We start from the raw sequence: 20817 nt of genomic DNA on the forward strand, positions 1-20817 counted from the left end.
TACGGTTGCTTAAGCTGCAGTTGTAGGGAAGCGTGAGAAGCAGTCAGGGATCTTTGCATGCTATCGCGTTCCACTCTTAAAGGCGAATTTTTTGAGACAGGAAGCCTGCACTACACCCATCGTTTGTTTTCGCATTCGCGGTGCGTCGTTTTAATGTAATGTACAATTGGCTGCCCCAACTTCACAGGGAAGAAGTTTTTTTTTGGTTTAATTTTTCTCTCCCCACGATGCACTGCTGTTTGATGTAGTGGCAGCGTATTTACGTCAGCTTCATGCACTCGTTCAAACTGGTGGGCATAGTGAAGTTGTCGCGGAAGAACTCGGCGAGCCTTCTGAGGAACTTGACTCGATAGTAGGCACCTTTGCCGCACTTGTTGGTGGGGTCATCCATTTCGACGTTGTACGCGATTAAACCGTAGTCGACGTCAATCAGGTCTTTTTTGCCTTTGCAGAACTGATGGGTATAGAAAAGAGAGAGAGAGAGGGGTAGAATTAACGATTCATGCTTGCAGGGTGAAACCATCGCCGTTTTAGTGTTGGATTTGGGAGCACGAATGGTAGTTAAGGTTCATGATACTCGGGGAAATTGCATAGTTGGCGGAAATATTGAATTTATTTGTATATTCATAGCCCAATGGGGGGGGCGTATATAAACCGCATGAGAGGTGCGAGGGGAGGGGGATGGTGCATAAAATGACTACATTAAAGCAATGCGAACGGTTTCCAAAAGTTTACAACTATTTCATACAAAGAAGTGTTCTTGATGCGAAAACTAAACTTCACTGAAAAAACAGAACATGTTATGAAGAAGTACCGTTTGATAAAAAGAAATGTGATCTCATAAAAATTTATGTAATCCGATGGGAGTCGACACAAATTTCACCAAGCTTGTATGTTTTTTTTAATCACCACGGAGCTCTGAAAAACAGTTCTATCAACTCTTCAAAGAGGTAACAGCACTGACTTTTTCATGCTGATGACATTCTTAATCATAATTTCTATGAACATATTCTTTAACTTTTTGATATTCAGGTTCGGGAGGAGGTTCATGGTGGCTATCTACTTAACTAAGTATGTTCTTACCGTAAGGGTCAGCTAAAAAATACATGTAAAGTTACGGAATACCTATCTTGAAATCTTGATAGTAGTATCATTTGCTCATCTGCCTTGCGGAAGCTATCTTGTCTGAAATGAACCTAGAACCTCTACCCCTAATAGTAAGACTCTCTGCTTCATCGGCCAAAACTAGAATACGTATTGCCAGTGATCCTTATAATAATGTAACAATTATAGCCTTTAAAAATTCTAAGGGAATTTCTAAAGTTTTTATTTAACCAAATTGCTGCGTCAGACTCACCTTCTCGACCTATGGAAGCTAATGACATGAATTAATTTCAAGTACAATGACAAAAGCTTAGGCTGGAATTTCTCTTCCAACAATCGAATAACAAACTATCTCTAAGCTCATTGCCATATTTGTCACTTTAATTAGAAGGCCCACATGACGCAACCAACAAAACGCCCTACTGCCAGGTTTTCAGTGCACTGGTAAATTTTTCTTTTGTTCTTTAAAGGAAGCTTTAGATCAGGGCCTTCTATCTAAATACTTAGCAAAAGAGAAATAGTTTTTGCCTGCAACTACCGCACCAAATCTTATGAGGTTTGCTGCATGTAAAGGAAAAAAAGTTAAAATCTAGTGACTGTTGGTTGCGAATTTTCACTTTAGGTTATAATTTTTTTAATTATAATTGACAAAGGTCACAAATTTTCAAAAAAAAGTATCAAGTATACAACTCTCTAACTGAGCAGTGAAAAATCATACCACGATTATGTAAATTGCACCTAATAGTACATCTACAACGAACAATACTTACATATTGTACATGCCTCTCAAATATGCCACTAATTTGTGAGTGGAACATTCGCAAAACCCTTCTAAACAATATAACGGAATCACGTAAGCTACAAATTGACATATACCATTTGTCCGTTTTGGATTCTCTAATGGAGGCAGTTTCCAGAACTACGATATCCGTTCTAGGTGCAGAGCCACGAATTCGTAAACTTCGCGCTTCTATTCTTTTTCAGACCTACGAATCCTGTAATATTGCATTAAAAATATTCAGGCCCTAAATCAACATCCGCTTACTACAGTCACTAGGATATAACTTTATCTCTGAAATGCAACACATTTCATTAAAATCTGCCCAGTGGTTATCTCAGAAAAGCGTTTCTGCGTTTTACATGTATTTGAATAGGCGTCATCGGAGTTGGGCCAGGCTAAAGCTTCCTTTTAATGATGATAAATGAGTGGGATTGCTTTAACGGCGCAGATGCTCATACTGCGTGGCAACATTACTGTGCCTACAATGCTGTTGTACATATATATTTTTCGCACCGCTTGTTACGATTGGTTTTTAGCACTGGTGTGCCTGGTGGTGTTTCTGGACAAAGGATGCGCAACGGCGAGCGTGCAGCTATAGAAAGCCATTCCCGTTTCCTCGTCTTTCCAAAGCCAAAGAGCTGGCGACTAAACCAGCATCACGTCAAGGTAATTTACAAGCGATTACGCCTCGATTACGCCTCTCATCAACGACCTGGAGCTGCGGAACTAGACGATTTCTGGGACCCCCCAAACTGTGAAGGGGTCATCGGCCCTGTGCAACCTACTAATTGCTGCAAAGAGCCTATGCCGACAGACTTTGTAGGAACCGCATCGACCCTAGTTTCAAATGAAATTGCATTTGCATTACATAGAGAACGGGTTGAAGCTTGGACACCAGTGGCGGAGTACGGTGGTGTGTTGCGTCACCATGGGTGGAATTTTGCCAACTGTGAGACCGTTCCGATTGGCCGAGAAGAACGACATTGATTTTTCTCGATGAGAGAAATGGGGAAATGAAGTGCTTAAAAAATTGGATTTTAAGTGTTGTGAGCGTGCTCGTATATGTAAACCATCATCATGAAAATTTGTGAATAAAACATTTTTCTCATTTCTTGGACGTCGCTTGGGGCCTCTCGATATCCCGGCACCTGGCACATCACGAGCCACGGAACCTTAACGGCCGCTTGGATTTTCGACATTGGAACACGCTGCTTTGTTTTTCGTTGTACAGACCCTGCTTTGACCTTGAGTGAGTGATTTGGAATACGTAATCAAAATAATAAAGGAAATATTCCATGGAATAAAGACGATAAATATATGAAATGGCTGTCTTCTGTTGTAAGCACCACGTCTCCAAGAGACACTGCAGTAACGTCAGAGGCGAACTCATAGAGTTCACCGTGCGAAGTCAAGTGTCACCTAGTGTCTCGCCTAAAGGTTTTCGTTCTGTCTACAATTAACACAGATGATTTCAAGCTATAGCATCCAATAGCCCATTGAGCAAAAAAGATTACTCCAACTCCCGCTAAAGGGAACCATGTGTGGATGAGAAGCAGCGGGGAGATGGTTAGCTTGAGCGGGAGATGGTTTCGTGGCAGTGGCCCGAGCGCTCATCGCGGCGCTGCACAGGAGAGAGAATGAGATGCGCGCGCTCCGTCATTTTCATACCGCGGAACTACCGTGGCGCCCCCAGCGGAGTATGCAGCTGTCGCACCACCTGTCGTGCGCGCCGCTCAGGATTCCTAGAGGACAGAAAGGGGGGAGCGTAGGAGAGGAGACCGAGGGTGAGGGGACGCGCATGCGCTGTGGGTGTGTGGCACGCGGGCGCCGCTCCGTACAGTAGAGGATTCCTAGAGGAGAGAAAGGGGGGGAGCGTAGGAGAGGAGAGAGAGGGGGAGGGGACGCGCATGCACTGTGGGGGTGTGGGATGCCGTGGAACGCAGGACGGGCAAAGCCCCGCCATAAGCTGCTTCGCATCTAAAAACAAGCCGGCGTCTGTAGCAGCGAAAGGCCACCTAAACTCCCATTTCCAGCGACGCCACGTCACAAGCGCGCCTCGATGGATCTGAGCGGGCGAAATGGAACACCTGCTGGCGCCAGGTAGCACCACGTATTAGCGTGCGAAGAGCTAGCGCGCCAGGTTTTGCGGGAGGGGAGAGGGCATCAATGCGACGTGCCTCTCTCTAACCCCTACTGGGCTAAGCTGCTGCGCGCGCCTACTGGCCTTGGAGGCCGCTGCTGCTTCCTCGGTCTCTCATCAAGACGTCGGTGACCTGCGGCGTTGGCACCACAGACTGCTGCGGCTTGCTGGCTCGGGCAGCGCGTACCGCTATAAAGTCGGAAGCATCTACATCGGTAGTTTCATTGTTTCTTAATCTGTTCAGTCCAGAGCAGTAAGTTGCGACCGCCAGATAATTGTTTAATTTAGTTGCTTTCGTGCGACAGCGCTGGCCGATGGGCTTGGCGTCCGACGAACGAGCACTCTACGCCCAAGGCGTTCGTCGGCCTCCAAAGAAAGTAGGTTCTGTGCAGGGTGCGATTTCGACACCCGTACGGCTGACCTTTTCTTGCATCGCTTTCCGCGCTGAAAGCTCGGAACGCCCATCCAGTCGTATGGCGGGGCATTTGAATATACAGCTGTAATGACAGGCCTCGGAAAACAAATTTCGCGCCTTTGAGAACAAAATGATGTCACTTTTGTTTTAACGGATATGACGTCACATTATTCCTTCTTCCTCCGGAAGTGTTCCCTCCTCATACAGATGGCGCTAAGCCCCATGAACCGCCGATGAACCGCCATGTTTTGAACGTATGGGCTCCTATGGAAGCTTCGCTGCCAGGTATATCTACCTTGGAACGTGTGCATGTGCACTGCCCTGTGTTTGAATTCTATGCGCTTAATGTATGCGACCACGTAGTGCGGTGTGAACGTCGGTGTAAAAAAAAATTAAGAAATAACCCGCACCCGTTTAATCACAAAACTTGATTAGCATACCCAAATCAAAGCTCAAAAAGATTACTCGCAGCCCAATACTCGAAGGACTGCTCAGCGGCGTTTAATTGGCGCCTTCACAACTCACAAGGAGTACTTAGACGTCCTCGGAATTTTTCTTGTGTTGCCCACAAGGCGAAGGTAAAACCGCCTTTCTTATTATGGCATTGTTTCTCGTGTAGATTTCCCCTGTCAGAATCTATCCTCGCATCGGAAGGATAGATGCGTCTCCCACATACGTGCGTAACAAGAACAACTTGTTGCTCGTACGATCGTACAAACGTCGCATGACTAAGATATACGGAAAAAGCAACAAAAAAAAGCTCCCAATATGTCCGCACTGGAGGAGCAGCCATGATTCCGACACCTCACCGACATGAAGGTGGGCGCGCGTATTCAATTCAATTCAATTCATTTTATTGATAAGTAAATTAGTACATAGACAGTAGTATACAGGAAGGGGTCCCAAAGTAAAAACTGCAGGCGGGACCCCTTCACCAATAAAATGCTCTGAATTTAAGCTAAAGCCGTTTGTAACCAATCGCGTTGTCACACGTAATATAAGGGAAGGCAGCTGGCCAATGACAAAACTTAAGAACGAAAAACTTTGCGAATTCGGCACCTGGTGCTTTTGTCGCACGTGGCTTTCCCACTTAAAGCTTGTACCTGCAGGAGCTACCGTGCATGGGGCAAGTGAGCACCTTGTTTATGTTAAACAGCTAACGCATGTTCTGCTAACGCATGTGGCCGTTCCGGCCAGCGGCGCATTTCAATCTTGAAAATTAAAGCAAAATCTATAGCAGGTGAATTTTAGAAAACTGCCTGATAAATAAGAACTCAGATAAGCGCATCAGGTCACACGTTCCTAACCTTGTAATTTTCGGAAAGCGCATTGGTCGAACTTGGGACACGAAGGTAACTATTTTACTATTACTTTTCATTTCTTTTTTTTTCTTTCTCAACTGTAGTTTTGCTGCTCTGCGCATGTCTTTGAGGTATTGTGAGCGATAGATAAACTCTTGAAGGGCCTGATCAGAACTCGTGGTGTCCGCCTTGTTTGCCTATTGTAGTGTATGTGTGTGTAAATGCATAAATTTCTATTCTCACAGCGATCAGACAATTAACGTGTGTTCGCTCACCTTCATAGCCAAGGCCTTTGGGTCATCGAAACTGATGAATTTCTTTTCCTCCTTGCTCATGTAGAAGGAGCCAACAACTTCTTTCTCCTGGAAGCCATAGGTATACTTGGCGTTCTTGCAATACTGTGACCAAAAGAATAAAAAAAATTAAGCTGGTTCCAGGCTTGTAAAATCTGATAAAACAGCCGAGCTCCGCAAACATGGGTGTGTAACGTAGTGGGTGTGATGCTCGCCTTCGCACCGTAAGTATCATCATCATCATCATCATCATCAGCCTATATTTATGTCCACTGCAGGACGAAGGCCTCTCCCTGCGATCTCCAATAACCCCTGTCTTGCGCTAGCGTATTCCAACCTGCGCCTGCGAATTTCCTAACCTCATCATCCCACCTGACTTTCTGCCGTCCTCGACTGCGCTTCCCTTCTCTTGGTATCCATTCTGTAACCCTAATGGTCCACCGGTTATCCATCCTACGCATTACATGGCCTGCCCAGCTCCATTTCTTCCGCTTAATGTCAACTAGAATATCGTCTACCCCCGTTTGTTCTCTGATCCACACCGCTCTCTTCCTGTCTCTTAACGTTACTCCTAAGATTTTTCGTTCCATTGCTCTTTGTGCAGTCCTTAACTTGTTCTCGAGCTTCTTTGTTAACCTCCAAGTTTCTGCCCCGTATGTTAGCACCGGTAGAATGCAATGATTGTACACTTTTCTTTTCAACGACAGCGGTAAGCTCCCAGTCAGGATTTGGCAATGCCTGCCGTATGCACTCCAACCTAATTTTATTCTTCTGTAAATTTCTTTCTCATGATCAGGGTCCCCTGTGAGTAATTGACCTAGATAAACATATTCCTTTACAGATTCTAGAGGCTGACTGGCGATCCTGAATTCTTGTTCGCTTGCCAGGCTATTGAACATTATCTTTGTCTTCTGCATATTCATCTTCAACCCAATTCTTGCACTTTCTCGATGAAGGTCCTCAATCATTTGTTGTAATTCGTCTCCATTGTTGCTCAATAGGACAATGTCATCTGCGAACCGAAGGTTGTTGAGATATTCGCCATCGATCCTCACTCCTAATTCTTCCCAGTCTAAGAGCTTGAATACTTCTTCTAAGCATGCAGTAAATAGCATTGGAGAGATTGTGTCTCCTTGCCTGACCCCTTTCTTGATAGGTATCTTTCTACTTTTCTTGTGGAGAACCAAGGTAGCTGTGGAATCCTTGTAGATATTTGCCAAGATATTCACGTATGCCTCCTCCACTCCTTGATTACGCAATGCCTCTATGACTGCTGATATCTCTACTGAATCGAATGCCTTTTCATAATCTATGAAAGCCATATAGAGAGGTTGATTGTACTCCGCAGATTTCTCGATTACCTGATTGATGGCATGGATATGGTCCATCGTAGAATATCCCTTCCTGAAGCCAGCCTGTTCTCTTGGTTGACTGAAGTCAAGTGTTGTCCTGATTCTATTGGAAATTATCTTGGTGAGTATTTTATACAATACTGAAAGCAAGCTAATGGGTCTGTAATTCTTCAATTCTTTAACGTCTCCCTTCTTATGGATAAGTATAATGTTGGCGTTCTTCCAGCTCTCTGGCACACTTGAAGTTGTGAGGCATTTCGTATAAAGGGCCGCAAGCTTTTCAAGCATGATATTTCCTCCATCTTTGATTAAATCTACTGTTATTCCATCTTCTCCAGGCGCTTTTCCCCTGGTCATGTCTTTCAAGACCCTTCTAACTTCATCGCTAGTTATAGAAGGAGCTTCTGTATCCGGTTCATCACTATTTCGAATGGAAGAAGCTTGGTTGTTTTGGCTACTGTACAGGTCAGTATAGAATTCTTCTGCTGCTTTTACTATGTCATCGAAATTGCTGATGATATTACTATGCTTATCTTTCAGTGCATACATCTTGCCTTGTCCTATGCCTAGTTTTCTTCTTACTGATTTCATGCTGCGTCCATATTTTACGGCTTCCTCAATTTTTCCCACGTTATAATTTCGAATATCCCTTACTTTCTTCTTGTTGATCAGTTTTGACAGTTCAGCGAATTCTATCTGATCTCTTGAGCTGGACACTTTCATGTTTTGTCGTTTCTTTATTAGGTCCTTTGTTTCTTGGGAGAGCTTCCCTACAGGTTGCTTTGGTGCTTTACCTCCCACTTCAATTGCTGCTTCTGAGATCAGCCTAGTTACGGTTTCGTTCATTATCTCTATGTTATCTTCATCTTCCTGTTCTAAAGCTGCATATTTGTTTGCGAGCACCAGCCTGAATTGGTCTGCTTTTACCCTTACTGCCTCTAGGTTGGCCTGTTTCCTCTTGACTAATTTCGCTCTCTCTCTCTTCAAATTGAGAGAAATCCTAGACCTCACTAACCTATGGTCACTGCACTTAACCTTACCTAACACTTCTACATCCTGCACTATGCTTGGATCGGCAGAGAGTATGAAATCTATTTCATTCCTTGTTTCTCCATTAGGGCTTTTCCAGGTCCACTTCCTGTTGCTGCGCTTCCTGAAGAAGGTATTCATTATTCGGAGCCTATTCCTTTCCGCGAATTCTACTAACATCTCTCCTCTTGCATTCCTAGAATCGATGCCGTAGTTGCCAATGGCTTGCTCACCAAACTGCTTTTTCCCCACTTTTGCATTGAAGTCACCCATGACTAAAGTATACTGAGTTTGCACCTTTGTCATTGCTAGTTCAACATCTTCATAAAACTGTTCAATTTCTTCATCATCGTGACTAGAGGTTGGTGCATAGGCATGTACTACCTTCATTTTGTACCTCCTATTCAGCTTTATTACGACGACTGCTACCCTTTCATTAATGCTGTAGAATTCGTCAATGTTGCCCGCTACGTTGTTATGCACTAGAAATCCTACCCCGGATTCTTTCTTATCTGGAAGACCTCTGTAGCAGAGGACGTGGCCGTTAGTCAGTACTGTGTAAGACTCACCAGTTCTTCTAACCTCACTAAGGCCAATAATATCCCAGGAAATGCCTGATAATTCTTCAAATAGTCCTGCTAAGCTAGCCTCACTCGAGAGGGTGCGCGTGTTGAACGTTGCCAGGTTCAGTTTCCATTGGCGGCCTGCCTTGACCCAGAGATTCTTAGCACCCTCTGCCGCGTAGCAGGTCTGACCGCCGCCTTGGTCAGGTGCTCCGCAGCCACTGGGAACTGAGGGCCATGGGTTAATTGTCGGAGTCATGAGGGAGGTAGTGGCCGAATACTGCACCAGGGAGGCCAATTCCTGTTCTGGTGAGGGAGTGACTTTGATGAAGCTTAGTGGGCCTGCCCAGTTTGGTTGCACCTGAACTAGTATAGCCCCACTAGCTCTCGGCAATATGTATTTTTTTTTCTTTACCGTAAGTATACTCGGGTTCAAATCCCGCGTCTCTTTATTTCTTTCTCTCTCTTTTTCTCTCTGTGTGTGTCTCTCTCTCGCTCTCGTTTTCTCTTTCTCTCGCCCATAGAAAGTTGTGTTACAATTGTCGATACAACGCAATCATATGGTTCCCATAAATGCATGGCCTGCAAGCGTGGGTGTCTAGCCTAATGGTTATGAAGCTTGCCTTAAGACCACGGGTAACCGGGTTCGAATCCCGCCTCGTCAAGAAAAAGTTTATGTTATTTATTTATTTATTTCTCTCGCTCTCTGTCTGTCTCTCTTTCCTTCTATCACTGCAACTATTCTCCTTATTTCACAGCCTTTCCACTTCGCTCGAAACTGCGAACACCATCGCTAGTCTAACCCGGCACAATATTCTACGTCCAGGTGTTAATCTCTTTCTTTATGCGCGTTTGTTGTTTAGCTGACGTTTCAGGTCTTCCACGAATGTTGATTACGTTTGTGCTTGTTCTCCTTCTCGTCTTTTTATGCTTTTTATAGCTTCAGCATAAACTCTGGTGTGGTGAAGTGCAAAATTAGTAGAGCGATGTGATGTTCCTGCGCATTCACAGAGCTAAAGAAATGAAATTAAATTGCATATTATTAGCAAGCATCGTTGTTCAAGGGGTAGCAAAAAAAAAGCATTTAAACTGGTGCCTTTTATTTAAGGGGGTCCTGAACTACCCCTCGGACTTGGCGAAATTACATAATCCGCGAGGTGCATACGCTGCTGTGAACATATCAGCCATAGTTTGCTCTCGAGCGCGGTGCATAGAGCTCGCAAGCGAAGCGCGAAGTCACGTTTCTCTTAAACGCGCCCGTTTTAACAGAAACCATGTTCATCACTCTCTTCTGGACGCTTTATTTCGTAATAATACAGATTACCATACGCGGCTGCTATTAGTAGCTGCGGTCCACTACGTAGCGTAGATACTGCGACCGCCGTGGGGTGCCGCTACGAGTCCGCTGGCTAACCGCACTGCGGCTCGCTGAGAACAACCGAGTTTGGCTTACATTTAGCGCGTTGTAGGCACCAAAATCGGAAGTCGTGTTGTCTACGCTAGCATCCTAAACGAGTTCTAATCTGCGCGCCACGGTGACATTAGGAGGAAGAGCGTTGTGGCCACGCCCCACTCCGGCGTAGCCTTCGCAGTGCAAGACACTGAAGAAGGAACGCGAGCACAGCGGAGGCCGTGTTTGATTACCAATAACTCCGCTTCTGCTGAACGCATTGAAGTACTTTTTGCGGCAAAGAATATCTGAAATAGCATATTTTCACTTCAAATGCCTTTCTCCACTTCGATAAAAGTGGTTCAGGGCCCCTTTAAATTAATGTGAAAGAAGTATTCCTTTTCGTTCTCGCTCCGTATTTTTTACGAGAATTTTCATCGGTTATACTGCATTTGAAAGACAATACTAAAGACAAAGGAATGATGGCAGATTTTTTAGCCGTTGTTTCTGTTATTTTTTTACTCAAATGGCTGCGTGGTGAAGAAATAAAAATAGGTTAGAGCATCAAACTAGCAAATCTTGAATCAGTAACAAAAGCAAGTATCAGAGTACCGTAAACGACATCAAATAATTGAACACGTCCAAAGCAGTCAAAATTGGCACATTATAACAACGGTCACTAATATGTACCCTTAATTTTGCCGGATTTATTTTGCGAAAGTTACGTAAACGATAAAGATTTCACATACACCGCACAGTAATATATTTAGCCAGCTATAAGCCACATTAATCGGTGGATTTTAGAACATTGCTTCAATTTTTTCCAGTGAACTTTATAGATAGACATATTTAACGTGTATTTCAAATCATAACTCAATTTTGTGCTTTCAACTACACGTAGAACATTGCTGCAACAAGGTCTCATTCAAATCAACCGACCAGTTCCCAATGAGTGCATTTCCGGGCTTTCACAAGTATTTGAATAGGGAACTCCGAGCTGGCACCAAGCGAAAACTTCGTTTGATGAAAATGGAACAGGAAAAGGGCCCGAGGAGTGTCGGTAGGTTACTATATGATTCATTTGTTTATTTTTTTTCTAATGTATAGTTCGCACTGCCGAATTCGCCGAATAAATACACTTCAGGAACAATATATACACAACAAGTAAACGAGATATAGGGAAAAAAAGCTCGAAAGCGCGGAACTGTGTTTTTATCGTCCGGCGCGACTGCGTGCGTGTGCGTCCTTAATCGGATTGTGCTTCGTATGGTAGATAGTATTACGCTGGTTTTATAACGAAATTGTGCTTCTCGAAAGCGCAGCACGCTTTTAAGCGGTTATCATTATTTATTTCCCAAGGTCCACTTGAACGGAACTAATACTTTGTGTTTTTTCTTCGTCCAGCATTACGTTTTTTTTTTCGTTTTATTTTGCTACCGTGCTATAGTGCCGCTTGAAGCGGGAAGTGCGAAGTTTAGGCAAATTCATGTACTAACCCTCGTTGCCCTCTTAGCATAGCCACCTTCCTTGCTGCTCTCGCAGACACTGACGCCACAGTGCCCTATAGTAATTTTTGTAGGAAACTGTCTAATAACAATTTGCTCTAAAGGGCGACTTCACAAGTGCGCTCGCACCGGTTACCATGAGGCTACAGCGGTAGGACGCGCGAGTGATTGTAAATATTGCCACAGTACTTCGCGTGCATCGGGTGGCGCTGCAACAAGTTGCTCAATTGAAAGCGGGAATGCGTAATTCCACCGTGAAAAGTAGTGCTTCGTGACGATGTGACATTGTACAGACTTCGGTCGTATTGGAACTGGTGGTAACGTTTCTTCAATATTCAGTTCAATAAATTAGCCACCACTCCGTGGACGACGTCATCGTCGCCTTCACCCTGCTATACTGTCGCCTCACAGACTCTCAGGTCACGCACCCAATCGCTCGTCTTGCACCAACATGTTGCTCCATCTAGCAACGTGGTTTTCAGAACTCCAGGCGATGCTAGATAGCCCGCTACCTGCAGAATGCTTCGCATAACACTGATTGCCACAGTGTCTGGGATCTGCGTAACGTTTTTTGGCAATTTTGATTATTCGATTATGCTCAGGACTTGGAGGGCCACCAATCAGAGTAGGGGGCCACTTACAGGCGAGATGTCGACGTAAAGTTTATCCGTTCTAGGCTCCATTGTGGACAAGAAAGCATAATCTTTCTCCGGAGTGTATTGCTTGGCCGCCATGGTTGCGGTGAAGTAGAATGCAGTATGGTTCAACTCCTGGTCGGCAATCTTCCGAAGGTTCTTGTGCGCAGTTGCCTGCGTGCAAACAAAACAAACAGAAATAAATAGAAGGAGCACTTTGAGCTTCCATCGAGCTGTGAAAGCGCTTGCATATAAAGAAGGCTTGTTCATCGAGAATTATATACCCTTGGTGCGCTGGAAAGAATGAATTGGTAAAACCATTCAATAACGCAGGGTCGGCTTCAGAAATACGTGATAACTTGAACATTTCTCATTTGTTAAATATTTTCCCGCACTGGATCTTTGTCGCTGGTGTAGCTGCACCTGTACTTGGTTGACACCGCAGCTTGGAGCCATGTTGTCTACGCAAACTGCTTAGATCGAGCTATAAGATCGCGCACGCACATAGGCACGCGCACAGAAGGTAAAAAATTAACACTGCCGCGTTTCTGCCGCCGTCAGCTGCATTGTCTTCATTTAAAAATCGCACGTTTCCGATTTTACAACGAGCAACTATATTTCTCATAACTATGAATTTGTTCGACGTGCGTGTTTTTCGCTTGTAGCACCTCCACGTTTCGACAATCGGGATGACTTCTATAGCATAGGATGCCGAACAATGGCAATGCTGCGTCGAATCGTTGCGTAAGTTTATACGGTCAGCTTATGGGAACAGTAATTTTTTGATATAGCGTACCGGAGTAGTAATAATTAAACTCCACTAATTAAGAAACACCATCTTTTTACCATGCAAATCCTCATCTCGTAACTAAGTGTTCCCCTAAAATGTACAAAAAGTGCACCCGCATTAACTCATGGCCGTGACGGGTATTGAAATAGTTTAAACTAAAAAAAAGTTACAGTGAAATAAACACTTCTTTTTTTAGCGCCAGACTGCACGACCGAAAGCATGCAAGCTTAAGCTCTCGGCGGCCTAGGGCTTGGTGCACTCAATATCAAGGAAGTTGCTCATTTGCTTACCATGTAGTAACTGTAGACTGCCATGTCTGTCAGGTTGGGTCTCATCCAAAAGGTAGGCGGCATTATCCGTCCCTCGGCCCATGGCCGGTCATCGTCAAAGAAGTGTGTGTACACCCCCATGCCGTCTAGCCACATGACGTTCCTGCAGGTTTACAAAGGTATAAACGCCCGGACAATGTTAAAGTGATAGCTTTAAGGGCCCTGGTACACAGGAAGCATGGCGTCCGCGGCGTTGACCATGCTTTGACCGTGAGCGCAAATGTTCTATCAATCACAGCAAGGCACGAGCCGCGTTTTTACCAATCACAATCACAGACACGAATTTCGCTCTTGCCACAGTAAATTGTTAACAAGTAATATATATATATATATATATATATATATATATATATATATATATATATATATATATCGGTCAACGTCTCACAATATATATATGTCGTGAACCATTCCCTGCCACAAAGATATCCAGTGAAATATCCACTCTTAATGGCATAGTATTCCACACACCTGTAACGTGTTCCGTAATTAGTAGGTGAAATGTTCCAGATCAGCATCATAATCCTGATCATCAGCCTATATTTTATGTCCACTGCAGGACGAAGGCCTCTCCCTGCGTTCTCCAATAGCCCCTGTCTTGCGCTAGCGTATTCCAACTTGCGGCTGCAAATTTCCTAACTTCATCATCCCATCTGGTTTTCTGCCGACCTCGACTACGCTTCCCTTCTCTTGGTATCCATTCTGTAACCCTAATGGTCTACCGGTTATTCATCCTACGCATTACATGGCCTGCCCAGCTCCATTTCTTCCGCTCAATGTCAACTAGAATATCGGCTATCCCCGTTTGTTCTCTGATCCACACCGCTCTCTTCCTGTCTCTTAACGTTACTCCTAAGATTTTTCGTTCCATCGCTCTTTGTGCGGTCCTTAACTTGTTCTAGAGCTTCTTTGTTAACCTCCAAGTTTCTGCCCCATATGTTAGCACCTGGTAGAATGCAATGATTGTACACTTTTCTTTCAAGGACAGTGGTAAGCTCCCAGTCAGGATTTGGCAATGCCTGCCGTATGCACTCCAACCCAATTTTATTCTTCTGTGAATTTCTTTCTCATGATCAGGGTCCCCTGTGAGTAATTGACCTAGATATAACGTACTCCTTTACAGACTCCAGAGGCTGAATGACGATCCTGAATTCTTGTTCCCTTGCCAGGCTATTGAACATTATCTTTGTCTTCTGCATATTCATCTTCAACCCAATTCTTACACATTCTCTATTAAGGTCCTCAATCATTTGCTGTAATCATTTGCTGTAATTGGCCTCCCTGGTGCAGTGTGCGGCCACTACCTCCCTCATGACTCCGACAATTATGAAATATTCCAGATAGTGCACATTAAAGGGGCCCTGAACCGCCCCTCGGGCTTGGTGAAATAACGTCGTCCGCGGGTAGCATACGCTGCTATGAACATCTCAGCCAGGTTTTGCTGTCGTGCGCTGGTGCGTGGAGCTCGCAAGTGGAGCGCGAAGTCACCTTTCTGTCAAACGCTCTCGTTTCACTTCGTTTAAACAGAAGCCATTATCCTCACTCTCTTCTGCGTGCTTTATTACGTAATAAAGGACATTCTTATACGCGGCTGCTGTTGGTCGCTGCGGCCCGCTACACCGCGGCCACCACGGGGTGCCGCCACGAGTCCACTGGCTAAGCGCACTGCGGCTCGCTGAGGACAACCGCGTTTGGCTTACGTTATAGCGCGGCGTAGGCACCAAAATTGGAAATCGTGGCGTCTACGCTAATACCCCAAATGAAATTTGAACTGCGCGCCACGGAAACATTTCGAAGGCGGGGCGTTGTGGCCCCGCCCCACTCCGCCGTAGATTTCGCAGTGCCAGGCATTGAGGGAGGAAGGGGAGCACAGCGGAGGCCGTGTTTGATTGCCAATAACTCTGCTTCTGCTGAACGCATTGAAGTACTTTTTGCGGCAAAGTATTTCTGAAATAGCCTATTTTCACTTCAAATGTATTTCTCCACTTTGATAAAAATTGGATCAGGGCCCCTTAAATATGCTTAACACTGTTCCGCATACCCGGGGCTATTTCACTGGGACATAGGTATTGGTGTGTGAATATAAACATACTAAGTTCAAGTATATCGATCACCTTTCTATGTATTTTGTGATTTTATCTTGAACTCCGTTTATATAAGGGGAAACAGTTTGCTGATATTTTCCGCTTGCCAATGGTAGCTAAGTGGGACGAGATGGAGTGCGTGCTTATAAAATTCAGGGGCCGAATTCACGAAGCTTTTTGCTCGTAAGTGCTCTTTGTCATTGGCCGGCCGCCGTAGCTTTAGTATGTCCAACAAATTGCCATTGGCTGGCATCGGTTCTCACGAATAGTTTTAGCGTAAGAACGTTTTTGTGAATTCAGGCCGAGGTTCTCCTGCAGCTTCTTTGCATGCACGCCATTCTTTGCGGTACCTCTATACACAAAGGGCACACTGTTCGAGTGACTGCCCGATTTCCGATTACGTCACGGGAAATCGTTCGCCGACACGAATTAGCATAGCTCAGGCCAAACGGATAGGCGCGAAAGTACGTACTGTATTGCGTTTGTCTCAGTGTACGTCCTGTAAGCTGAAGTGAGGGATCCGGTGTAGATGATGTAGTGCGGGCGACTGGGTTTTATCGTTCGGTCGATCGTCCACTTGATGTCCTGAAGAAGACACCCAAGAACATTTTAACATGATGCTTCGACAGTTTAAAAAGGCTGCGATTACTTTTCATCGGTTCTGTAAATGCCTTCTTGTTTACGTGGCCGGTTCTTGTAGCTAAGTACCCACCACGCCGCTTAGTGGCTATGGCGTTTTGCTTAGTTACTAAGCTCGATGTCACGGGTTGAATTTTGGCCCTGGCGGCCGCATTTCGGTGGGCGCGAGAACGCTCCAGTACTTAAATTTAGGTGCGCGTTTAAGAAACTTAGTTTATGAAAATTGATCCGCAGTGCCCAACCACAGCTTGCCTGATATTCAGATCGTAGTTTCGTAACGTAAAACCATATTATTTCTTTTACCCAAGGCAAGCCTATATAAGGAGAGAAACTATTCAAATCAGCCGCACTAACTTTGGTCTCTACAATGAGAAGTGTAAAGGTGTTGCTACAACCACAAAGCTAGACCTGTAACGCTAAAAGCGTCCCGGCCTGTGAGAGCGTCTTCAATGGCTCTGGGACGCCAGTGAGATGCCGAGTTTGGTGTGTATAAAAAAAATTACACCATCCTCCCGTAGGGGCACCCTGAGTAGTATGCGAAGCAGCCATGGGGTCGACTCAAGGTAGTTTTATCAGCTGTATAAACTTGGACATGCAGCAGCACCAGCAACGCGCAGAACTGTTGTTGACGCCGTCGGCATTTTGCCCGCGTTCGCACCAAACGCGCGCGGCGTTGGTGACTGTTGCCGGTGCCTCTGGGGCGCCTACCGTCGCGCCTCTAACCTAAGCTGCTTCGCATCATCGCGCGCGGAGCCACAGGTGTTGCCATCCGTTGCGCAATCCGGAGAGGTATGGAGCGTCACAAAGGAGAGGAGGGGGAGGAGGGAAGATAGGAGATGAGACAACGAGAGGAGAGGAGGATGCGCATGCGCAGTAGGGGTCTGGACGCCGCACGGCGGAGGGAGGAAGGGAGTGACATAGCCCCGACCATAAGCTGCTTCGCATCTAAAATGGCTTGACACAAAACGTGATCATGGCTACGGAAGTAAAGCTCTTCTATTGGAATTGATCGCCGAGAAAGCAGCCTTGGCTTCCCCGCAGTAATTTTGGCGAGGTACTCTTTCCGGAGATGTAACATAGAATAAAATACCGTGAAAACATAGGAACGATATATATATATATATATATATATATATATATATATATCCATGGCTGTGTTTTACAATAGCGCGCTACAAATTCTGTTTTCATACAAGCTTGTTCAATAAAAAAAATGAAGAGGGATAGAGCTAAATAGCCAGCCAGCACATTCTCCATGTAGACAGTCATGTATCTCATTAAATGTCCCGCCGCCTTTCTCTTAATGCATCTTCTCGTGGCGCATTTACACCAACGCGCATTTCGCACAAATTTGTGCCGCATGTCTCGGGAATGTTGGCGCTATGGCAAACTAATATTGCCAACCCCAGCAGTGTACTGTCATCAGGATACGTACCAGTATCCTGCTGGCGGTGGCAATATTAGGCAATAATTAACTTGCACATTTATAGGTTGACGTCACTTTCCTATAATCTTTGAGGTTGACGTTGCGTATTGAACTGAATAATATTGGCAGGAGTCAACTATTTTACGCCGGAATATGTCATCGCTAGATACCGCTAAGCTGCACGCCCTGAAATTGCTCGATTCTCCATATCTCGACAGCTTAACTGCTATTGTTCGATCCGTCTTGGCTCAGTTGTAGTGATCAGTAGTAACATCCTGTGATATGAGTGTAAGTTTTTCGTTCAAGATTGGATTACTTCCTTGTCCCTATTTTATGGTCGCAATAAGAAGTTTATTTCGTATTTTGGGGCAACGAATGGATGCCATGATTTTCTTTTCCTTATACGATAGAAAAATGCAATGTGTCTAATTTCCCCAGGTTGCTTTAAGGGGAAGCTGACCAAGCGGTTGTCTTATTTTCTAACTTTCCTCTAAGAAAGCGATACTCTCAGCCGGATATGATACGTAAACAAAAATGAACATGTATGTTCAAACGCACAGCTTAGACCAGAACAAGAAAAATAAAGAAGAAGAGAAAACGGCAGACGCAAAACAATTACGCTTGTCCTGTGTTTGCCTTCATTTGTACTGTGTAGAGTCGAGAACATATTCTATTAACGCGTTCGTCAAGAGCAACATGTTCTATTAAGCTACGAAAATGATCAGTTAACCCCTAAACGTGCTCTTTCGAGGAATACCTTTGAAATGATCATTTCTTTAGTTACCTTCAATATTTCAAACAGACGTGTCATGTTCTCAAGTTTCAGATCGTACACCTCAGCATTCAGGTAAGCCCAGTGGTAGATCTTCTTTCCCCATAGTTCTTCGATTGTCTTTTTTGCGACGGGCTCTTTCAAGATCTGCATTGCGACGGCGTTGTACCTGAGAAAAAGTGCAAAAAAGAACAACGGCAGGAAATTTTCGTCACGTGACCTTCAATGAAAGCAGCTCACGATCTGTGGCCAGTGAACCATCTGCCAGTGAACGGCCAGTGAACGAACTGTGGCACGATCTGTGGCCAGTTAACCTGCATGCCAGAATGAGCTAGGCATTGTCATCTTCGAGCTTGCAAGTAATTTATTTTTGACGCCCATCGTGGATGAAGGGGAAGCGAGAGTGGTGCTGTTGTAGAATGTTTCAGGGGTGATATGATGTGCACGTGACGCTGCAAAGTGCTTAAGGAGAAAGATTTACCTTACGAGAAATCGTTAGGCTTTGAATCGACTACAACAATTTTAATGCCATTTGCTGCATTTAAGCGAAAGTTCACATTCCCTGCATGACTCTGGGAAGTAGGTATGTTTTGCTATTTTTATCAATACTTTAACAGAAATTCCTCAAAATAGCAAAATTATAACAAGAAGAAATAAAGGAAGTCTGTGACAAAATGTAAGCAATGAAAACGATAAGCTGTCTAATGCAGACAAAATTGATGTATCATTCTTTGCGCTGAAATATCTGAGTAATTTGTGAGTAAGACTTTTGCAATAGCTTGAAAGGCGCGGTAAACATTTCTCGTAAAGTGTGAATTTGTACATCATATTTCTCCACATTAGATGCTTAGATTCAGTTTACAGAGCTGGAATATCTTATTTCAGTGACTGGTTACGAATTCATGGTGCTTGTGCTTTAGTTTTGTTTCTTGTACTTGCCATTATTCACATTTTTTAATTTTAATTTGAAAGTGTAAATGAAAATTATATTTTTGTTGTGTTGGTAGGAGTTATTCATCTCTCCTAACCCATTATCTCCAATTGTTGCACATCTGCAACACCAATTTTCGCCCCGTACCGTTTGCGAGGATCCTAATGCATCATTTAAAGTTGTCCATACTATTGTCACTTGAGGGTTTTTCATTCCACCAAGTCACTATCTTATCCGCTTGGGAGCCAAAAGTTATCGTTTCTGCAGTTTCCAAATTGGTGGCACCCACAGCCATCCGCAAGCTCCGCGAACAATATATTGTAAATGTTTTTATGAGCCGTTAAGGTGAAGCTGCGCTGCTTTTTTCACTTGATGTATGTAGATGACACTCAAGAAACTAGTCTAGAATGTAAATGCTTGCTTTGCGCTTTGCTTTGGCCAGCGTCCTTCGCTAATGATATGTCCCGGCATCATGATTAGCTTAAATGTTCTCTTACGAACAATTCTAAAAAGGTAAGGGAACTTCGTGAATACGAACCCTCACCTACGGGTCATGTGCGTCGGCCAATGAAACTCGGTTCGACGTATACACCCGTTAGCAAAAGTATACGGACCAGGAGTTGCTCGAAAAATCAGAATTGAAGATTCCACTCCAAACGTGCACTCCGAACTTTTCCGTGTACTCAATAATTCCAGTTTATGCTTGGTAAATACGAAGAAATTCACTTTTTTTGGCGACCCTGTGATCCGTATACTTTTGCTCACGGGTGTATATTCCAGCGTAATAGCTGGTGCATACGTATGTTCGTGAATGCACACCAACATTCGCGTCGCGCACTAACATGGCTAGATAAGACCCTTTTGCTACAGAATTGGTGAAAATATGCGAAAACTTTGACGTATACATAATGTGTTTCCGGGTTTTGTTAGTTTGGATAAATAAATGAATAAAATCATTTTAAAGCACATGTTTAAAATATAAGCTAGCCTTTGTTCATTGTCCTTCACCCGAATACATCGTCAATAAGCTTATCATGTCAATGTTGTATCAGCTTCTTGTTCCGGTCCAAGAATGTTTTCTTTCCTTTCAATGCGTGGGGTAGTACGGGTGATGAAAATCAGCCCGCAGTCCCCTACTACGGCTTTTCTCATAATCTGAGCGTGGTTCTAGCACATGAAGACCAGTAGTTCAAGTTAATTCAAGCTCCACCAATGCTGCTCATGGGCTTTTTTTTTTTAATTCGAAAGCTTGCCCTTAGGCATAATACAAAGCATATCAAAAATACACGAACAGACTTGATTCATGTAAAAAAAAACAGAAGTGAACGATGATACGGT

The 20817-nt window shown here is 44.3% G+C and overlaps 1 protein-coding gene across 1 annotated transcript; it reads right to left on the minus strand.

Moving 5' to 3' along the window:
* Positions 1-233: 233 nt before the first annotated feature.
* On the minus strand, positions 234-20034 carry LOC125941021 (uncharacterized). The gene is made up of 7 exons (XM_049657909.1): positions 20024-20034; positions 18561-18717; positions 16184-16296; positions 13589-13730; positions 12515-12682; positions 6017-6139; positions 234-454 (listed from the first exon to the last, which is right to left on the minus strand). Exons 1-7 carry the CDS (start codon positions 20032-20034, stop codon positions 260-262), a joined length of 909 nt encoding a protein of 302 aa, XP_049513866.1. The 3' UTR covers positions 234-259.
* Between the last annotated feature and the right edge of the window lie 783 nt (positions 20035-20817).

The sequence above is a fragment of the Dermacentor silvarum genome, chromosome 10, assembly GCF_013339745.2.
Source record: "Dermacentor silvarum isolate Dsil-2018 chromosome 10, BIME_Dsil_1.4, whole genome shotgun sequence".
Lineage (NCBI taxonomy): Eukaryota > Metazoa > Arthropoda > Arachnida > Ixodida > Ixodidae > Dermacentor > Dermacentor silvarum.